At 35.6% G+C, this 23,644-nt stretch overlaps 2 protein-coding genes across 2 annotated transcripts in view; both read right to left on the minus strand.

The window, feature by feature from the left end:
* The window catches only part of TRPM3 (transient receptor potential cation channel subfamily M member 3), a 79,155-nt gene extending 77,515 nt beyond the window's left edge, over nucleotides 1-1,640 (minus strand). Inside the window, exon 1 of the mRNA XM_032213837.1 lies at nucleotides 1,606-1,640. Within this exon, the coding sequence (XP_032069728.1) occupies nucleotides 1,606-1,640 (35 nt within the window). The remainder of the gene's footprint in view (nucleotides 1-1,605) is intronic.
* A 2,214-nt stretch (nucleotides 1,641-3,854) lies between these two features.
* LOC116505957 (transient receptor potential cation channel subfamily M member 3-like) overlaps nucleotides 3,855-23,644 on the minus strand; it is a 235,731-nt gene continuing 215,941 nt past the window's right edge. The window contains 2 exon segments of the mRNA XM_032213466.1: nucleotides 3,855-4,033; nucleotides 15,956-16,127. Coding sequence (XP_032069357.1) covers nucleotides 3,855-4,033; nucleotides 15,956-16,127 — 351 coding nt within the window.

Consider the following 23,644-nt stretch of genomic DNA (forward strand, 5'->3'; position numbering starts at 1 on the left):
AGTCAGTGGCACAGTCTTCAATCAGTTTGACAGCCGATACATATTGTTCTGGATCAGGGATGGACAACTATGGCAACTTTACAACCTGGGACTTCAACTCCCAGAATTTCTGAGCCAGTTCTACTCCATCAGTCTTAACTACATTCCTCTCTTTCTACCATCAGGTCACAATTCACACTCTTGACTCGTCCCTGTGTATTTCTTTCAGTAGCCTACTATTGTCAGTTTATCCTGGTTTCCCCAAATCTGGCATACATCTTTTTAATCTAGGTGACATCTGAGCTAACGTGACTCTTTTAGTTTGTGTCACGCTCATATTCGAGGTATGCAGGTAAAGTGTTAGAGGATCTTTGCCCAAAGATCCTTACTGGTAAGGTAGGTACCAGCAGAATTAACACCCAGTTTCCCACATTATATGCCAGTGTTCCAACCACTAAACTAACCACATGCTATGCTATGCCCCCCTTCCCCCTCCTCTGAATGTGTGTACAAACAGTAACATACAGAGAGTTCTTTGTAGTCTATCTATCTGTGGACAAGTGCCTTCATATAAGCAAATTTAAACTCTTCACACATCTTCTGTTGATTTAAGAAATTAAGATATAACATTTAGCTGCCAACAGTTATTTGAACAACTAGAAGAAATATTATTCTACTTAACGGAAACCTTGTTGATCAATTTGATTTCTATTTTTGTCACCAAAATTTCTACCTCTCCATCTGATTTCTCACTTGCAGAGAAAAGGGATCCATATGTTTGTCCACTGCAGATGGGAAAGCAGCTGCGTTACGAGTAGATTTTGATAATAAAAATAGCATGGGCAGAAAGGATTAGGAACTTCATCCGTCAGTGCTGGTATTCAATTAAAATTAAAATCCTTCTATTTGCATTCTAAGAAATTGGGAGATTATCACACTATCTATCCATTCTACAGTAACTTTTATTTTAAAATGCAAATTAAATATTTAATGCATATTTTTCACTTGCCTGGAAAATGTCATACTGATTTATACAAGCCACATAGTTTTAAAGAGTTATTTTCAAGTTACTTTTAGTTGTTTTTACAGAAGCATTTTGATTCCACATAGCCTTAGTAAAGACCGTTTAATGAAAAAAGTGAATAATGGCAAACAGGTCCTGAAGAAAGCGCTCAACCAGATTTTCCCATCTTTCTTTGCAATACACAGCTGTAGGGGGTATTGGAGTCATTTCGGGACACAGAATCAATTTTTTCAGCAAACTATCAAGATCCATTAGCGTTGGACAGTGGTGTCCTTCAGAATGCAGCTATTTTTTTTAGTAAACAACTGATAAGGACCTAAGAAGACAACATTTAAAATGGCTACTGTAAAATGACAAACGTTAGTTATTTTTAATGCAATTACATACATTATTTTCAAATACGTGGAGAAGATATTCTGCCATTTAGCATCTACATCTATAGATCCAGCATTGGGAATTTACAAATGTATTAAGATATATCTTAGGGTTATGATGCTTTGGTTCAATTTTCAATATTTCTGAATTAGGAATTCACACAAACATGTTTGTGTGATATCTGTTTGTCTGTGGGTAACTTATGCTTTCACTAGCTATTGGCATACCTTAAACTGGGTTCTTTCAGATTTTGAGCCTCCATTTCTATTTTGAGTCAACATGTTTCCAATGACATTTCCTTGAAACATTAGTAATCACATAAAGCTTCCACATAAATTATCTCAGGAACTGAAAAATATGAAACTATTAATTCTTTTGTATTTTAAGAAATATTTGAATGACTGCACATGTGTATTTTTGTTCAGGGAATTACTGGTGGATGTTTTGCACACTTACAACATTTTAATAAGGATATTTGCCTGCTACCCAAGAACTGTGAATTATGGCATTATATTTTAATCAATATGCATATTTAGGATTACAGATCACATTTACTTGTTTCAAGTAAGAATATTTAGGACTGAAGATGACATCTATAACAGTATAAAGCATATCAAGCAAATAGATTTGTCAGTTGTCCCAGGATATTGAAGCAGAAAAATAGGCTATAAATATTTCATAAAGACAGAAAAGCAAATAAAAAAATAAGCATGCATCAGTCAAACACTAATGAAGCTTGACTTTTTGCAGCACGACATTGGACCCATTGAAAAGTAATTTATTAGGAGCATATGAGATGGGATGAGAAATGTGTATGGTTTTCTTGGGCCACTGAGGGGATGTGGTGTGCATTACTTGTTTCTTCCAAAGTCACTTCCATTTGCCACTAGATATGCCAGAAGGATCTCAAAGCAATTTTGTATGCAGGTATATGTGTGTATTTGAGTCAATCTTGACTGCTAGCAACTACATGGACAAACTCAGGTAATTTTTTAAACAAAATATTAGGCAGTGGCTGGCCACTGCTTTCTTTTTGGCTGAGAAGAAACAAGACTGCACTGAAGTCACCAAATGCTCAGCTTCTGTGTCTAAGATAGGAATAGAATTTAGGTCTCCCTGGCTGTCAATATCTAAGTATACTTTTTAAAAAGACCGTGCTGGGAAAATTCTTAAATTATCAAATGAATTCCTTGTGATACCAAAATGCATTTTAAGAGGAAGGAAAGGAATATTTAAAAGCATTCCATGGGTTCTTTTGAGATATACCTGGGCCTGAACTATGAAAATTTAGCAGATATTAGAAGCAGATGTAAATTAAAATGGAGAATAGCAAATATGCCTACTTTAGGTACTGGAATATTAAATAAATAATTTTGATCCAGCAGAATATATTCAATGAGACCTTTCCCAAACTCTTTAGGGGATGCAGTTTGCAGGACTGATACCTGCAAAAATCCATTCTTTCATTTGGCAGACTGATTTTAAGTCAGACAGACCTGAGAACAAAACATTCTCACATAATACCTTTTTTCTTTGCTATGGGAGATCCAGTAGAAACAGATGGTAGAGATGGCATCTTTCTGTCTGACTTAGAAATCTCTTTTGAATTGATCCCCAGTGTCAGACAAGATAAGTCTTTCCACACTAAATTGCACTGCGGTCCTTCAGCTATGATTCCTGCTAAACTGCAATGACCAGATGCACTGGGGAATCTGGTCTGTGTCCAATTATAAATTATTTAGTAGGCTGTCACCAGATAACTTCAAGTTTTGTTTTGTTTTGTTTTTTGGGGGGAAATGCCAGATCTAAGCTCCTGTTTAAATATATTTTACTGATAAGATTAGTCAGTACAATGGATTATGATTTTAATTAATCTTCTGCACATCCTTTTCTCTCCTTTATATTTTGCAACTTTGTTCTTCCTCCAAGTTTCAAGTTCTCCAGGGCTAGAAGGTCAGGGAGGATACAGAGCAATGAAAGGAAACAAAAACAAACAGATTTGCAGAAAATAAAGAGCATCGGTCTCAGTGATCTGCAATGTTAATGGACAAATATTTCATGCATATTAGCACAATAATTTTGACAATATGGTTTATATTGTGAAAAACTTGTGATTGAGCACATGGGGCATTAACATGTACCAAGAGAATAAGGATGAAGATTATGGCTAAAGACGTTTCCCAAGCACTGCTTTATTTAGCTTCATTTTTCAACACTGCAATAATCTCTTCAAAGATTTTGCCTCATCTGCTCCATTTTTATTAATACACCAAGTCTGAATGTTTGTATCTTTCAGCAAAAAGACATTTAAGATATTAAAAGTGAATAGTGTTAAATTGAACCTAGTATGGATTTTTCACACAGGCAGTACATAACAAAAATGCTTCTGCTTCTGTTATTTTTGAAATATTTCAATATTACAGTGACTGAATTTACAAAGAAAGATTTATATGAATACAGCATTCTGCGAATAGACTTACCCTCCTTCTTCTGAGTATTTATGACCAAATGCAAGGATGTCAGATGCTCGGCCACTCCCATCACATACTACAACTGGAACTGGGGGTGTATCACGCAGATATTCCAGGACAATGGAAATTACATTGGGTCCACCTTCTACAATGAGGGCCACTACTGGTACTCCTTGACCAATTCCTGTTATGAAATAAACAAAAGCAAAACAAACAAAAAAGCATGCAAATCAAATAAAATACACCAATAGAAACTGAAACTATCACCAATACTATTTTGCTTAAACAACATTAACAAACTATGTATTTGTATCATTGTCTTAAAGTAGATAGCATAAAAGTGGAGATATAAAATAATAAATTGGCAAGATTTTGCTTTTTAAATGAAGTTCACCATGAAATGAGGAGGGAGAAAGAAAAACTTAGCCCCTTCCAACTCACATTTTAATTCTTGGCCATAGCTTTCTAAATTACAAGTAAGTCATATCTGACATAGGGTATCTGTTCAATATCATCATAAAACATGAAAGTTCTGTTGCATTTCAAAAAGTACATATGAGTCTTATAGGAATGTAAGCCACAAATGCAAAAAATTCCTATTTATTGTGGATAGAATCAATAACTCTGAATAAATAATAAAGTTGCATATTTTACACATTTTCTTTAGAAGGGAATTTAATGCAGGAATTATATAGCAGGTCTTAATTAAGGCTACTTTCTCACAATTATAACCTATAACAATGATCCCAGTTAGTTGATGCAATAATGTAATACATTAGAATTTATCCAGATTATTAATGTGGGAGCATTCCCATAAACTGACATAATATTGCTTTTGAAATGTAGTCACCATGAAATGAGGAGAAAAATAGAGAAACACCATAACATATAAACTTCAATTTAACACCACAAGGAGCACCTAAATCAGGGGTGCCAAACTCAAGGCCTGGGGGCCAGATCTGGCCCACGGGATGCTAAGATTTGGCCCATGAAGCCACCCTGAAAACAATGGCCCTCGGTGCCTCTGCCAGTGAAAACGGAGCTCGGGAGGGCTGCACATGGCCCTCCCGAGCTCTGTTTTCACTAGCAGAGGGTTGCAGGAGGCCATCACAGTTGAAAATGGAGCTTAGGAGTCCGTTTTCTCTTGCAGAGTATTCAAGCCACCAAAGGTGCCCCAGACATGAGTGACATTGAGCTGGCCATGCCTACCCTGGCCACTCTATCCCCCCCCAAGGTTAAACACAACCCTGATATGGCCACAATGAAATCGAGTTTGACACTCCTGACCTAAATTGATTATTCTAGTTCACAGAAATAGCCATGAATGTTACATTTCAGAAGGTCTCAGATCCTGCTTTTCATTCTTTGTCCATCTCATGTGGTAAGGCCTTTCAAGAATCAGCAATGAATAGTGTAACACTTCAAGTAAATTTAATGGTATAAATCAGATTTAAATGTTCTATTGAGCAATGATCTTTTAATTTTTAAAAGCTCAAAAAAGCTCACATTTCATATATCAAAATTCTTTTACATACAATTTTCTCGGAGTTTCTAATCTGCTTTTCCTTGTTGGCTTATATGTAACTTTACTGATGAAGTATCTTGGGTAGTTTGGACAGGAGGTTTAGGCAATATTTCCGATAATCTCAAAGTATGATTCTTTTCCACACAGTTAACAACTAGGATTTATCTATCTGTATCCAGCACCAGCTCAAGGATAGCTGGCATTTTGAATGACAATGACTAATAGCACTACCTCCAGCTAATGTGAAAATTTGCATTTTTAGAATGACTTGGAAGGAGGGGCTATATTGGTACTTTGGGTGTCCTGGGCTATTGCCTAATAGGCCTGAGCTTGCCCTGCATGTATTTATTTATTTGTACCTAAATGAAAATGTAAGAAAAGCAGTTTGCTTTCCCCCTGACATGTCCTGGTTGACTATCTCTCATAGATCTTTCATTAATTTTGAATGTGGGCTTATTCACCTTAATCAGAGATGAAAAAGAAAAGTAAAAGCAGAAACCTATCAGTCAGAAATATAATAACTGGCCAATTCAAAATAAAAGATGGCAAACCCTCTATCTCATATATAAGTCATTTGTAAGGCCATGATTAAAACGTCAGCTAACTGGAGATAATTTCCATTTAGGATTTTCTCTATAGGATTTAAAATTGTAATTCATAAATACACAATAAGTAAAACGTATACATATATACATGAAATATTTTATTTCCATGGTTAAAGATTTACTTTCTACAATCTTCTCCAGTTGGATTAAGCATACATTTCAGAATCATTGGAAGTCAAGCAGCAAACAAGTTTAAATATAGTAAACTACTTTTACTTTAATTTCCAGAAATCAGACCAAATTTTATGCTGTGAAAATTTTATATGAAGCCAGAGAGACTAAGATTAGCTGAGTGTTATTTTTGTGGCTATTGAAAAATATAAAGGAAGAAATTGTCACTATGAAGCAAACGTTATATAATAACATTTAATGTTCCTTTTTATTTATACATGCTTGTAGCATGTATTACATGTAATGTCCAGTGTGTGTGTGGGGGGGGGGGATGACCCTTTTTAGTGAATAATTTTCTCCAACAAAATATTCTGATTGTTACAATTTTCCAATACCATAAAAATGCTCTTCTGATGTTTGGTTCCATTTATTGGCCTGCCTGTTAATCTCTGAAGAGATTGCTTTCATGTGCATTGTATTAGGGACTCACAATAATGAATTCAGAATAGCTTCAGAGAAGCTGCAGTTCAAGAATGCTGTGTGGATTGGGCTGAAAAGGCTCAAATCATTTTTTTAATGCTAGATTTTTAATGACTGGTTGTTTGCTTATTGGACTTTGAACTGCACTCAAAAGATTTGGAGCTAGTTGCAATTTGGCAATATTGAATCTTAAATATAAAAGATTAATGTATCATCACATTTTATTGTTCTCAGTGGCATATACCTATAAGCAGTGGTGAAATTCAAATTTGTTTTACTACCGGTTCTGTGGGCATGGCTTGGTGGGTGTGGCAGGGGAAGGATTCTTCAAAATCTCCATTCCCACCCCACTCTGGTGCCAGGCAGAGGTGATATTTGCCGGTTCTCCAAACTACTCAAAATTTGCGCTACTGGTTCTCTAGAACCTGTTGAATTTCACCCCTGCTTGTAAGCCTATTTATCTAACCCAGAACAGTGTCAAAATATAACACTGTTGTTACCCAATAGGAAGATAAGGGTCTACACAAAAGGAAGATGAAGTTTTCCCAACAAATACTTACTTTTGAAAGGTATTACTTTGAAAAGTAATCGTATATGCAGTGAATAGAATTTCACTGAGAGTGAGATCTCTAAAACATACATGAGTGTGCAGATGAAGTCCTCCTCTTATGAAGTCCATTGCAACTTCTTTCCCTTCCTGCCCTATTACAGACCAGATACCCAGTAAGGTAACAAGCGGCATCAATGCTCTTGTCTGCCTTCCACTTGAATAGAAGTATACTATGGCATAGTGACTGAGCAGGATTAGAAACCTAAGCATGCTTACTTGGCAGGAAGAGATGTTGAACTCAGTAGGACTTAGTAGAGTGACTGAGTTCATAGATTTGTGCTGATCCCAACATAAAAACCTGTTAAGCCATCTGTAAGCTCTTTCATTTCCTGTCTAGTCTCATCAAAATCATGTCATCTCTATTTCTTTTTCTTTCTGTCCTTTGTTGTCTGTTTCTCCTTCTTTGTTGTTTTTGCATAGGAGTGGAAGAAGATGTGACTCTGCCTTTGTCTATAATAAGTGAAAGACAAAATTGTTTCTGTGCAGATGGGAAGAAAATTGCCTTACTTTATGGGCAGTTTATTTTAATCAGTAGATAATTCAGTTTGCTGGAGAGGTTTTCCTGGTCTTTCCTTTTTTTTTTAGAATGGCTTCTGGCCAATATGTATATAGATACTAGGCTTAATCTTGGATTGACAGGAAACTAGATATTCCATATGATTTTTATGTGGACTTGTATTATAAAAAGAAAAAAGTATAAGTTTTTCTCTTTATAATCTTTTTTACCATTTTAAATTTAGAATTGTCTTTCTTTTGAACAAATGTTGTAACAGCAAACTGACACTTCATCATGAATATGGAAAACATGGATGGTTCCAAAATTTCCTTGTTTAACTTCTAAAAATACACTTAGAATATGTACTGGCTCCAAACTAAAACTGCAAAATAGCCTGATGGGCAAGCAAATGACAAGAAGAAAGGAAAATAGAAAGAAAGGAGGAAAAGAAGAAAGCCAAAAAGAAAGAAAAAAAGTTGATGCATTGTGTTTTATGAGGGATTACTGTTTCAAGTCATTGTCACACATACAATAAATACTTAAAATATGTTAGGTTGGATCCAGAGTTTCTATTATCTTTTTCAGTTTCACAGGTGAAACTCGAAAAATTAGAATATCGTGCAAAAGTTCATTTATTTCAGTAATGCAATTTTAAAATGTGACACTAATATATGAGATAGACTCATGACATGCAAAGCCGTGATTTGTCATAATTGCGATGATTATGGCTTACAGCTCATGAAAACTCCAAATCCACAATCTCATAAAATTAGAATATTACATGCAATCAATAAAACAAGGATTGTACATAGAACAATATCGGAGCTCTGAAAAGTTTAAGCATGCATATGTACTCAATACTTGGTTTGGGCCCCTTTTGCAGCAATTACTGCCTCAATGCGGCGTGGCATGGAAGCTATCAGCCTGTGGCACTGCTGAGGTGTTGGAAGACCAAGATGCTTCAATAGCGGCCTTCAGCTCTTCTGCATTGTTCAGTCTCATGTCTGTCATCTTTCTCTTGGCAATGCCCCATAGATTCTCTATGGGGTTTTGGTCAGGCGAGTTTGCTGGCCAATCAAGCACAGTAATCCCACAGTCATTGAACCAGGTTTTGGTGCTTTTGGTGCATTTTCCTCCTGGAAAATGAAGTCAGCATCCCTATAAAGTTAGTCTGTGGAAGGAAGCAGGAAGTGCTCCAAAATCTCCTGGTAGACGGCTGCGTTGACCCTGGACTTAATGAAGCACAGTGGACCAGCGGATGACATGGCTTCCCAAATTAACACAGACTGTGGAAACTTCACACTGGACCTCAAGCATCTTGCAGTGTGTGCCTCTCCATTCTTCCTCCATACTCTGGGTCCTTGGTTTCCAAATGAGATGCAAAAGTTGCTCTCATCAGAAAAGAGGACTTTGGACCACTGAGCAACAGACCAGGTCTGTTTTTCTTTAGCCCAGGTAAGACACTTCTGATGTTGTTTGTTGTTCAGGAGCGGCTTGACAACAGGAATACAACATTTGAAGTCCATGTCCAGGATCCATCTGTGTGTGGTGGCTCTTGATGCACTGACTTCAGCCGCAGTCCATTCCTTGTGAAAGTCCCCAACACTTTTGAATGGCTTTTCCTGACAATCCTGTCCAGGCTGCGGTCATCCCTGCTGCTTGTGCACCTTTTTCTTCCACACTTTCCCCTTCCACATAACTTTCCATTAATGTGCTTTGATACAGCACTTTGGGAATAGCCAACTTCTTTTGCAATTGCCTTTTGAGGCTTTCCTTCCTTATGGAGGGTGTCAATGATGGTTTTCTGCACAATTGTCAGGTCATCAGTCTTTCCCATGATTGCGATTCCTACTGAACCAGACTGAGAGACCATTTAAAGGGTCAGGAACCCTTTGCAGGTGTTATGGCTTAATTAGTTGATTAGAGTGGGACACTTTGAGCCTAGAATATTGCACTTTTTCACAATATTTTAATTTTCTGAGATTGTGGATTTGGGGTTTTCATGAGCTGTAAGCCATAATCATTATAATTATGACAAATCGCGGCTTGAACTATCTTGCTTTGCATGTAATGAGTCTATCTCATATATTAGTTTCACTTTTTAAGTTGCATTACTGAAATACATGAACTTTTGCTCGATATTCTAATTTTTAAGTTTCACCTGTATTTAACCAAAAGTGTCATGACATTTTCCCTACTTTTGAATCATAGAAGGTTTTGTGGGACATATGAACTTTGGAGGAAGGAGCAATAGAAATGCATTCCTGCATTCAGTAGAAGAGAAGGTCCCAGGAGTCTTGCATGGCTCCATCCCACCATGTGAATGACATTACTTTCAGCCGATTCCAAAAGAAAAACTCACAATACAACCTTGATGTTTACAAATCACTCTATTTAACCTGCCTGCCTGTTAGTACTTTTGTTCTTTGGATTCAGATTCAGAACAGTCATCCACATTGTAGTTTAATTTTGTCAAATTCCAAGGAAGCACCAAGGGCATAGAAATGCATTAAATATTGAACGGAGTATGAAAAAAAAAGATTGGGACATAAGCAAATGAGCATTCCAATGCATTTGATGATAGTGCAATGATCAAAGAAGATGCCAGTGATGACAATTGAACGTCCCTTTGCCTTCCCAGCCCCCTTCATATATCCTCAGGCATAGGATGACAAAGGGAAGTCCACAGGTCACATGAATAGGTACTGCAGACACTTTACAGTGTTAGAATTTGCCACTTGTTTCAATTTTCCCTATACTTCTCAGTTCATTTTCTATTCTTGTTGAGGAAGAATAAATTTAGTTTTATAAATTTACTTATAATGGACTGAAATATGTTACACATACGTTAACATAAACATTTAAGATTTGTACAAGTCAATCAATCTGAGGATTACCTAGTTTAGGTGAATAATGCAAAATATTTTGTTCTTATATAAAAAAATAAATGCGCCTCATGAAAATATATTTTTACAATATTTTTATATGATTCAGTAAAATGTATACTTTTTTTGGGGGGGGGGCTATGCCTGTGACTCAGTGCAGATTCCAAAAACCAAGCAAACCTTCAGGCTTTTTGAAATACGGACCTATTTAGAAGAATGCAAAACATTTTCCACTGGAAATATGCATTTATAAATATTCCTAATTAGAGCCAGGATTTGGATTCAATTTTTTAAAAATGGCCCTATCTATGTACAGTAGGGGGTGCTTATGTAGCCCCTGTCTTCAATTTCTTAAAGCAGTTTTTTTTTTTTGCAGGATAACATGGCAGCCCTTTGTGGCCATTGTGTGATTCCAATTAAGACACACCTGGTTTAAGGTGCTGCAGAGAAGTTCAGTGCCAGTTCCCACTAAATCAGTGGGTCTCAACCTTCCTAATGCCACAACCCTTTAATACAGTTTCTCATGTGGTGGTGACCCCCAACCATAAAATTATTTTATGTTTTCCGTATTTTTTCAAAATATGTGTTTTCCAATGGTCTTAGGGTCATTCAATCCCCAAAAGGGCCCCGACCCACAGGTTGAGAACCACTGCCCTAAACCCTTTGAAGACATTTTTGCTTTTGAATCTGAAGTGCTATCTCACTCTGTTGCTTATTACAAGTCATAAAAAGGCAGTTTATTATTTTAAGACATAAAGTACAATAATGCTGGGCATACAAATAATAACTGCAAGGGAAAATGGAATTTTATAGAAAAAAATATACTATATTTGGAGCTCAGTTTGTTTAAAAGATTTGGATTGGAGCCACCTGAACAGTGTATAATTCTTTAACTTTATAAAGGTATTGGTTCGCTTCACGCCCGCCAGATGAGCGTTGTACACGCATGCAGTTTACTGTAAGTTGTTCTGTGCATGCGCAAAGACCACGAAAAGCTAATAAAAAACATGGCAACGGCAGTGGAGACCGGGGAATCGGTTCAGGGGTGTGGCCAGCCTGGGTCGCTGCTTGTTCTGCGACCCAGCCAAATTACCACTACTGGTTCACCCGAACTGGTGCAAACTGGTATAAACCCACCTCTGGTATAGATGCTATTGTACATTATTTCTCAAGATAACTTTTGTTACTGCTAATTTTGAAAAATTAGCAGATATATAAGATGCTAAAGTCCTTTTCAGTTCTCTTCTGTTCCTTATTGTTTTACCAGGCTTTGCCCTCATCCTTGCAAGCATACTTTCAGCAGCTTTAAGCACTATCATTTTAAGATGAAAACTGGCATTTTCAAAACTTTTAACATTGTGCCCAGTACCAAATTCTGTGTAGTAGAGTGGATTTGGGAATATGAAAACAACCTAGCCTTTATTAAACCAACATATTTCCATAGTTCTAAGATAATTTGTCAATCATGAAATGGTACAATGCATATTTATTATAATTACCAGGACCTTTAAAGGTAATTTAAGGGAAAAACAATTGCAACCTTTTCTATGAAAATATTCATTTTGTAGGTTTTTGAGACATAGGATCCCTAGGAAGATTGTTGGATTGCTTGTTCTCAATACCTTCTAAACTAGATAAGCACCCCTAGTGATATTAAGAACAGATTTTTCTTGGCCAGAATATCAAACTAACTCTTTCAAAATGCAATTGTACAAAACCACATTAAAATAATTATAGGTTTAACATTACATTATTCAAATACAAATGGTGTGATTTGATTGATTGATTGATTTTGCTAGAGCAGTTCAATTGTTACAAATGTCTTCTCAAGGTTACCCTGTTCTCTTTTTTTCCTTTATAATATAAACATATGAAGGCCACACATTTAAAAGTATCATTATTTCTCTATTTTCCCAGTAGGCTAACTGTGTTCTAGCAGCTGTCCAAGGAGAAACATATTAACTACTTTCTCCTGAGAACAAAGAACAGTGGTCGTAAAATAAAACTGCATGATTTAACTGGTGGTTGGCTTCTTATTTATGATTATTACTGTTAATACACACAGTTTGAATATTCCTGTGAACTCAAGATTCACATACACATCCCCTCAATTTTTTGTTTTGGTTAATTTTGGATATTTTGGCAGAAAAGAAATGAAAATAGAAATAATATATAACAATTGAGTCTATTATAAATAATTACATAATGAATGGCTCATTTATAAGAGCAATTGTGCAATGAAAACAGTTGCTAGAGGGTGGAATATCAGCTATTACACATATTAATCAATAATGATACTACATCAATATTGGTAGAGTTATATAACCTTGCTATTAGAGAGCTTTCTGTAAATAATTTTCTTAGAAATTATTGGATATTGACACTGAATTGCCAAATTGTTCTACATGAACACAGCAGCTTATTTAAACAACATCTCCCTGATCAGTATAAAGAAATAGGCAGAAAGAGAGGCTTTTACATAATGAGGATTTAAATAAACTGTTAATGTTTCTTATAAAGGAAATGTAGCGTGACAACAGACTAATGTAAAATTTGTACATATTTTATGTGGCCTATTTTCTGCAATTATACTTGCATGTTTGAGAGAATTAATTACCTTTCTTCTCAGATAATACTGAATAAAATTTTATCTAATAAATATTTAAATATTTATTACATAATAAAGTTATTATTAACATGCAAATGATATTAAAGTTAGTAAATAATGAGGTTAATAAATAATATTATTTATTAATTACATTCATTTATGTGGTAGATGTTGGGACTTCATGGTATTCTGTAAAGTGCAACAACATATGTGAGTATACAATAACATTTTAATAGATCCAGTTATATTTACTGAAAAATCTACACTATAGTAGGGCATACTATAATTATAAGTTATAATATCCCCTACCATAGTGTAGATTTTTCATTAGCTTCTACTATATTGTACAGTTGTAATAAAATACCAAGTAAATAAGGAACTTATACTTTTATACTTTAACTTATCTGCTTTGGAGGTCCTGCACTGTTTCTAACAAATATGTTTTGCAGTTAAATATACACAATCAAATGCTGAGCATAAAGAAAAATAATAGAGAGGAAAAAATACACAAATTCTCCCTTATATAAAAATTTAAATAAATAATAGGTTGGGAAAGGTTGGTAAAATATATTAAAAACGGTGACAACACTCAGTTTTTACCTTTAAAAAGCATGTAATGGAAAATAGATTGTGTGTACTGTAGTTCTTACTGCAGATTAATTGATAATGTGTATTAGGCTATAAAATTAAGAAAATCAAGGTGAAATGGAAAATACACTTGATACAAAGAATAAGAACAAGAATGCAAAGTCAGTGAACCCTTTTCACAGCCAAAAGACTAGAATGAAGCATCAACAGTCTCGTGCTTTAGCAGAAGAAATAAATGGTTCCATTTCCATCAATCCTAAACAGACATGCAACAAAAGGCAGCTGCAATTAGTGTCATATTAACTCCAACCTTTCTGTATTTGCAATGTGACATCATGGCATCAATGTGAAGGATGGAACTTGTTAAGTGACATCATGGAGCAAGCTGTCATTCTAGCTAGAAAAGCAGCCTGTAATTGCTTAAGATCTTCTGTTTATACAGACCTTGTCATTTTTTTCCATTTAATTGATGGGAACAAAACATTTTAGATTGATCCAATAGGTTTGTTTTTAATTTACTCAGTGAGATCTGGGATAAATGAAAGGGGCTGTGCCTTAACCAAGTATAATATCATTTAATTAATTTTTCCAAGGTATTTTAAATAATTATGCAGTAACAACATAGATGACAGCTTGTGATCTTTCTTGCAAAGAGGGTTATCATAGGTGGGGAACTAGCCATTGCTGATGTTTAACTCACTATCCTTCTGGCTGTTTAGGAACGCCAGAAGTTTCCCCGGGGCAGCATTTCTAGAGGGTCATATGTTTCCCATCCTTGTCTAAACAAAATCAAGAATGTTCTTGCTGCAAAGTCATTAGACTTCAACATGTTAACATTTTGGAAATAACCTTTGTGTAGCAAAAATAGCTGAAGTTAGAAAACAGATAAACCAAGAAAGACTGAAAAAATCACCTTGTTTATCAGATTTATTTTTCCCTGCCTTCCCTGATTTTCATTGTGAGATAATTCTAGATTTGACATCCTTTTAGCATTTTTTCTGTTCCTTTCTGGTATTTACTTAGTCAATAAGTTCTTTCTCTGGTTCGTGGATTATGATTTGAACCTTCATTTCTGAATTTGCTTTCTTAAGTGTGCATATGTGACATTTGTGAAGTCATCCTAATGAAATTCTTTACCAAAGCCAGATATGGAATGAACACACACACACACTTTTCATTATAGGTGCATAATACTATCAATTCACACTACATCTGTTATATGGTAAATGAGAAACTTCCCATGGGATCGGAAGTAAACTGGAGTGTTTGACCATAATTTATATCTAGTTACAGTTAATATAGTTTACTTTCCCTCATTCCCTTCTTTCTCCCTTCTCATGGTTTCTGATCCAGAATTGCAGGCACTTCATTTTAAATTTTAACCAATACTATATTATTTTGTTTTACTATGGAATACAGGTAGCCCTTGATTTATGGCCACAATTGGGCCCCACATTTTTGTCGTTAAGCAAGAAAGTTGTTTTCCTCCATTTTACAACTTTTCTTGCCACAGCTGTTAAGTAAATCATTATAATTGTTAAGTTAGTAACCTAGTTGTTAAATGAATCTGGCTTCCCCATTGACTTTGCTTGTCAGAAGTTCGCAAAAGGTGATCACATGAACCTGGGACATTGCAACCATCATAAATATGAGCCAGTGGTCAAGAGTCTGAATTTTGTTCATGTTACCATGCGGTGTCATAAGTGTGAAAATGGTTATAAGTTACAGTACTTTTTCAGTGTTGTTCTAACTTCAAATAGTCATTAAATTAATGTTTGTGAGTTGAGGACTACCTGCATCTCTTTTATATCTTTACTTTTTATCATGGATTATAATAATAATTTTAATTTTTAGGTGTTCCATTTTTTATTTTATTTTAATAACTTGGTAATTTAGGGATTATAGTATGTCCTTTACAGAGCATTTTTCATAATTCAGTCAGTTTTCTCTAGGTATCAAAACTTTTAGCATTCTAGTATTTGTATTTTATTGCTCAATAATATTCAACTCTTTTATACCATGTTCAATTCTGGTTAATTATGATAATAAATATACGGATGGTACAGTATATGTGTACATAAAGCTGATCCATCATTACTAGAAGAGATACATTAAACATTCTTTCAAACAACAGTGTTTGTACCACTGCTGTTCAATTTTGATACCATGTAAGAAGAAGTAGAAAGTGAACTGCTCACTTGTATTTATCTTCTGAAGGGAGATGTGCTTTTCCAACTGCCTGCGAAGTTTAACCTCTGCACCATATTTTCCCGTGGTTCCATTATCAGCCAGAATAAAATGAGAATGCATACTGTTGAGTACTGTCAGCTTACTCATTGGATTGGACATTGTTTGATACGGTCGGACTACCTGCATATGTGAAAAAAAGAGAATATAAACCTAGATTATTGTAGTAGCATGAAAATCCTGATAAAGTCTAGTATTGAGATAACAAGCCAAGACCAAGCTACTGAAATCAATTTCCAAGCATTTCTAAAATTCAAGTACTGTAGGAGGTTTTCAAACTCAGAAAATCAATAATAAATTATTGTCTAGATATAATGGTAGAAAAGTGGCGCAACTCTTTTTAAATCTTATTTAAAAACAAACCCAACCAACCACTGTGAAATTTGATTCCCTATAAGTATTCACAAGTTGGATTTATTCATGTTATAATGATGGAAACGGAGAAATAGAATTCCAGTAATATTATTTGTTTTTCAGTTTAAAAGGCTATAAAATGGGCAGATTGGCCGGGGGAAATATGGCTCACATGATGACATTGTGTAAGTATGTTTACCAGTCATCATTATGTCATTATATAAGAATACCATTTATGCAATTACCTCATGTTATATGTTGTGTGGCTTGCAGATGCTATTTGAAGTACTTATTTATAGCCACCCAACTCAACCAAGAGAGTGTGAGTCTTACAATTCTAAAATTATAATAATTAATAACATGGAAACCAAACATCCACATAAATAAATCTAATTAGTTGTGATCGGATGTTTTGGACTAATTTTCATCAGTTCCAACAGTCGTGGCTGTGGGAATTGCAATCCAATAAGGCCCCATAGATGTAAGTCATCAAGTTACTTATTCCTTTTCAAAAATATAGGGATTAAAATAATTAACTTTGCTGTTGGTTTTTCTGTTAACTACTTCTTTTATATAAATATGGTAGATAAAGTTATAACAAACCAAATTGGTTGTAAAGAGACGTAGAAGTTTATAAATTCTGGGCCTGATTCGCAAGAGGATGAAGCTATCATTTCAATATATTAAACCGTATTTAACTAAGGGAGACAATATATGTATATATGTTTTTGTTTTGTCTTTTTAATGCCGATTTTTAATGTGTTTGTCTAATTTTGTTTTGTTTTTGTAAAATTTCTTTTCCTTTTTTTGGAGTTTGTATTTTAACTTTCTGAATAAAAAAGATTATTGCTAAAAAATAAAAAAATAAAATAATCAAGTTTATTTCTTAGATAGTGTATATACTTATATTTCATATTGCCTTCTATATCAATGACCTTCAGTTGTTAAGAGAACATGAATGCACAATTCTACTTCTCTCACATCCTGTTGTAAACTGTCCAAGTTCTGAAAAAAACATGAAAACAGTTTTATCCTTTGGCCGCGGGAGCCATTAATGTAGATATGGAATCTGTTAGGGAAACTGACTGCTCTTTTCTACCAATTAGATTTTATGGTTTTAACGGTTTTATTGCTTTAATGTTTTTTGTTATGTTTTTTATTATTTGAGGTAGTGTTCTTTGTTCACTGCCCAGAATTACATATGTGAGGGGGGGGGGGCTATCTAAAGTTTCCAAACAAACAAACATGGAATATTGAACTAAACAGATGTGTGATCTGATTGCATTAGCTTGTAACTTATCTAAGTGCATATAAAAGTCTTCCAAAATTATTCATTTAAAACATGATGTCATAGTTTTCCCTATTATCACAGGACCTCTTCCACTACAATGGAGAATATATTCTCCATAAAGAAGGATAAGATTATAAATAACATACCTACAGTCCTATCAATCTGTAGTTATGCATCATTGTAACCAAACAACCACAACAGCAATGTACCCCTAGCTAAAATCCAGGAAAATCATAGTTACTGTATGGCATTGTTTTGGATTGAATTCTTATTTTCTTTTTGTTGCTTAATCTGATATAAAAGCCAGTGGCTAAATAAGCATTAAATATTTTTAAAGCTTTTTTGTAGTAAATCAGATTCTTGATTATGATGATGATGGTGATATAATAATAATAATAATAATAATAATAATAATAATAATAATACATACCTACAGTCTCCCAGAAGAAGCTCTTGGGGAGGAAATAATATCACCACCACTAGAACCAGTTATCACTGAACCAACTGATGAACTAACTCAAAAACAAAAAGAATTGAAGGATAAGATCATGGAGCATTTTCTGCTTAATGAGGAAAGGCAACGTTTACCATCACTAAAACTGTGCCAAAGAAAATTTTGGCCCCTATCATGAAAATGGTTAATGCAGTGTTTTCAACAATTGAACCAGGATCCATCTTGGAAACAAACCAGTTAATGTACAGCGCAGCTGTAATAGTCACTAATGAACTAGGCATTAAAATTAAAGTACCTAGTCATACAACAGAAAAAGCATCAAAGCCAAAGTGGAAAATCCGTCTAGAACAAAAATAAAAAAATTAAGGGCAGATGCTAGTAACTTAAAGAACATGCATGAGCAACGGCTTAAAAACAACAAAATCATAGATCGGCTAATCAGGAGATATAGATTGGATACAAGAAACATCAATGAAGCTGTAGAGATTGTAAAACAGCAGATAACAGCAACAGCTAGAAAAATTGAAAGATATGAGGCACGAATCATCCAATATAAACAAAATCAGCAATTTCGATCAGACCAACGGCGTTTTTATCAAAGTCTTAATGTAAATGGTGACACCAAAGTGAAAAACCAGAAAAACAGGCCACAGTTGAATTCTGGAAAGAATTGTGGGAAAATGCAAAGGACTACAACAAGGAAGCAAAGTGGATACATGACTTTGAGAAAAGCATTGGCAACAAACAAATGCAAGTATTAGAAATAACAACTGAGATGGTCAAAAATCGAGTTAAAAAGGTAAAGAATTGGACATCACCTGGAAAGGACCAATTACATGGTTTCTGGCTCAATATCTGACCAGTTTACATGCAATATTGGCCAGGCACTGAATGAAATTTTACAAAAGGGCCAAATTGATGAATGGTTGACAACTGGAAAAACATACTTGATTCAGAAAGATCCAACTAAAGGAACAACACCTGAAAACTATAGACCAATAACATGCTTGCCAACAACCTTCAAATTACTCACAGGCATTATTGCAGATAACATGATGGATTATTTGGAAACAAACAACATCTTGCCAGTAGAGCAAAAAGGCAACAAAGAAGGAGCAGGGGCACAAAAGATCAGCTTCTAATTGATAAAATGATATTAGAAAATTGTAAGAACAGAAAAACGAACTTGAATATGGTCTGGATTGATTACAAAAAGGCATTTGACTCACTGCCACATAGTTGGATCATAAAATGCTTAGAAACAACTGGCATTAGCAAAAATATTACATCCTTTACTGAAAAGGCAATGAAACAATGGAGAACTGAGTTGGCAGTAGGGAATGAGAGCTACGGAATGGTTAATATCAAGCGAGGAATTTTCCAGGGTGATTCACTTTCACCTCTTCTCTTCATCATCGCAATGATCCCACTATCAGTAATCTTAAAAAAAATGAAATTAGGCTACCAACAGCCAAAAAGCTGAAAAAATTTCGCATTTACTATATATGGATGATTTGAAACTCTATGGAAAGTCAGAAATAGAAATCCAATCATTGACAAATACAGTCCGAGTATTCAGCACCGATATTTCAATGCAGTTTGGCATGGAAAAATGCGCCACTGTATCCATAAAAAGGGGCAAAATCACTGCATCTGAGGGAATTGAAATGCCCAATGGCCAACTAATTAAATGCAAAGAAAATGAAGCCTACAAATACTTAGGCATTCTGCAGTTGGATAACATCAAGCATGGAGAAGTAAAAACTATTGTCAGACGAGAGTACACCAACAGAGTTAGGAAAATTTTGAAATCTAAATTGAATGGTGGAAATACAATCAAGGCCATAAATACCTGGGCAATACCAGTTATAAGATACACAGCTGGCATAGTTAACTGGACACAAGCTGATTTGGACCTTTTGGACCGAAAAACCAGGAAACTAATGACAATGCACTACAGTTTACATCCACGTGGTGATACTGATAGACTATACCTGCCACGAAAATCAGGTGGCAGAGGATTATTACAAGTGAAGCAAACAGTTGAAGAAGAAAAATGCACTGGCTGATTATTTAAAAGAAAGTCAAGAACATCTATTAATCGAAGTAAAGAACAAAAATCTACTGAAGGCCCAACAGACAAAACAAGAATACAGAAAAGATGTGATAAAATCAAGAATGGAGAGTTGGCAGAACAAAGCACTGCATGGTCAATTTCTGGAAAAAATAAAAGATAAAGTGGACAGGGAACAAACTTGGTTATGGTTAAAAACAGGTACATTAAAGAAAGAAACAGAGTCACTAATCCTGGCTGCGCAAGAACAAGCTATCCGCACAAATGCCATTAAGGCCAAAATCGAAAAATCCTCTGATGATGCCAAATGCAGACTTTGCAAAGAAGCTGACGAAACTGTTGATCACATACTCAGCTGCTGTAAAAAAATCACGCAGACTGATTATAAATTGCGGCACAATTCAGTAGCACAAATGATCCATTGGAATTTGTGCAAAAGTTATAATATTAAAACAGCAACAAACTGGTGGGAACATCAGCCTGAAAGAGTCACAGAAAATCAGATGGTCAAGATCTTGTGGGATTTCCGTATACAAACCGACAAAATCCTGGCGCATAATACACCAGACATCACACTGGTTGAGAAAAATAGGGTCACAATCATAGACATCGCAATACCAGGTGATAGCAGGGTCGCCGAGAAGGAACATGAAAAAATCGCAAGATACCAGGACTTAAAAATCGAAATTCAACGACTATGGCACAAACCAGCAGTGGTAATTCCAGTGGTAATTGGCACACTGGGTGCTATTCCAAAAGCACTGGAATTACATTTAAAACAGTTAAAATTGACAAAATCACCATCAGTCAAATGCAAAAAGCCGCACTGCTTGGATCTGCACGCATATTGCGAAAATACGTTACGACGTCCTAGGCCCCTGGGTGGGGCCCGACTAGTAACCAATGCCAAATCCGGCGAAACAACTGGCTGCTGTGATACAATTGTATAATAATAATATTTTCAGTTATTAATTCATTACTACTACCACTTATTCTGCTACTAATAACAATGTAGGCTTTGCTGACAAAAAAGGAACAAGGGCAAAGACAGAATATTACATCCTGTGGCTTGATAAGTACATTACTAAACAATTCAAATCCTGTCTGGTACATATAAGGCTTTAGTAAAGATTTCATTTTGCTTCTGTCTTCAGAGTCCTCAGATACTCATATAATCTGCTGCTATGTCCAAGTTCAAAAAATAGATAAAGATGTTTTCTTCTATATAGGATGAATTAATCTAAAATTATAGTAACACAGAACGTACAGATTGGGATAGACCTTGGAGGTCATCTAGTTCAACTCTCTCTGTAGTGCAGGAATCCATTTGTATAGCATATCCTGCAGACTACCATGCAGCTTATTAAAGGGGCAAAGGAGAATTTGCAGCCAATTGCAGCAGTTAGTTTCATTGTTGAATAGTAATTACCATTAAGATTGTTTTTTCTGTCACATCCAGCCAAAATCAATTTCTTTGTAAACCGTTACGTCTTGAAGAGTTTCAGAAACAGCTCCAGGAAATTCTATCCCATCTTCCACATGACAGTCCTTAAACACATATCTATTGTGTATCCTTGCAAACTTCTCTTCTAAAATAAAACATGCCCAATACTTCCAAGGTTTCCTCATAAGCTTTCCCTTCCCTTTCCCAACTTGGTTGCTTTTCTCTCAAAATTTTATCAATGTATTTATACAAATGCGATGCTAGAAATGGACATCATATTCCAGATGCAATCTGACCAGTGCCAAATAGTAACAATGACTTCTCTTAACCTTGATCTCACTTCATGGGTGAACTGTTGAGCAGTAAAGTTGTTCCTACCACCTTTACATGTTCTAATTAGCTGTTTCATTTTTCAAAATAGGTTTCTGCCCATTATTCCAGCTTGTCAACATGCCCTCAGATTAGGATAATGACCTCTAAGTGCTTGCTATATTCTGATTTATAGAATATGTTGAACAGCACAGGATCTAAATGGAATCTTGCAATATACCAATCCAGAGCTCTCCCCAGAATCACAAACATACACTTATTGGGCACTGTTGTTCAATCTCTGTCTGCATCAGAGGTGGGTTCCTACCAGTTCTCACCTATTCGGTAGAACCGGTCCGTCAAGTCTACCGAACCGGTTAGAAGAGGTTCCACCAGTGGACCCGGAAAGCAGGCCACACCTACAGAAGAGGTTCCAAAAATTTTTGAAACCCACCACTGGTCTGCATCCATCTAACATACCATAATTAACTCAAATTTTCTTATCATATGTATTAGAATTTCGGAGAGGTCTTTGTTGAATGCTTTGCTTTGAAAAGAACGTTTTCACATGATGATAAACATATGTATGTAGTACCTAATGTTTTTTACGTTACTCATTTTTTATTATAAAGTGCCAAGAATGGAATTCAGGTTTGGGTTTCACTATAGATTTATATTTTGCCTTTATTTCATATAAGTCCAGGTCAGGGGTGGATTCTGGCAGTCACTACTGCTGGTTCGATTGTGTGTGTGTGCGCACACTTGATGCGTGCTTTGCACACATGCACAGTGCAATAAAAATGCTTCTGCGCATGCACAGAAGCAAAAAACAAGATAGTGCCACCTATGGCGGACCGGGAGAACTGGTTTGGGGGCCTGTCAGGCCTGAGTCGCTGCCGGTTCCAGCAATCCAGGCCACCAAACCACTACTGATTTGGCCGAACTGGTCCAAACCAGTAGGAACCCACCACCGATTCAGATGGTGTATACAACGCTCCCACCTCCTTTTCCCCACAACAATAACCCTAAGAGGTGAGTTGGATGGGAACAGCATCCAAAGTCACTCAGCTGCCTTTTATGCCTAAGGGAATCTTACACTTCACAATCTTGCACTTTCTAGCTCTTATCTTCTCCATCAAACTGGCTCTCACAATTTAGCACCGGGCTAATATATTTTAAATGTAGGATTCCTGAATAATTTTCTGCTCTAGCAAAACACTTGGTAATTCATGCCTGTGCAACTTGTGAGCTGGGAGATGAGAGAAATATGATTAGTTCAAAGTGCAGTGCTACTGAATTCTAAAGCTGCAAATCAAAGGCAATAAAACAATTTCTGGCAGAGAGGATGAAAAGATAGATTTGCTAGTATCCTTCTCCATTAAAAAAAATAAAAAACAGACGATATCAACTCCATTACAAGAGAATGGAGAACACAGCTGTTAGGGTACCCAGGAGAAATGAAGCTGGATAACCTCCAGGAAAAGCATCAGATTTCCTTTATCGTCTACTTGCAGGCAGTAGTTCCAACTATCAAGAAATCTATGAATGCTGCAGCAGGTGTGTTAGTATGAATATGAAAGCAAAGGAAACGACTTCATTTTCTCCTTCAGATTAATACATTTCATCTTTAATCACAGAGAGAATGCCTGTGTCTTGACTGGGCGCCATTCAAAAATGATTTGAAGGAAGTGCTCTGGACCTTGTGAGTGCAACA

The sequence above is a fragment of the Thamnophis elegans genome, chromosome 3 (assembly GCF_009769535.1).
Source record: "Thamnophis elegans isolate rThaEle1 chromosome 3, rThaEle1.pri, whole genome shotgun sequence".
NCBI classification, from domain to species: domain Eukaryota; kingdom Metazoa; phylum Chordata; class Lepidosauria; order Squamata; family Colubridae; genus Thamnophis; species Thamnophis elegans.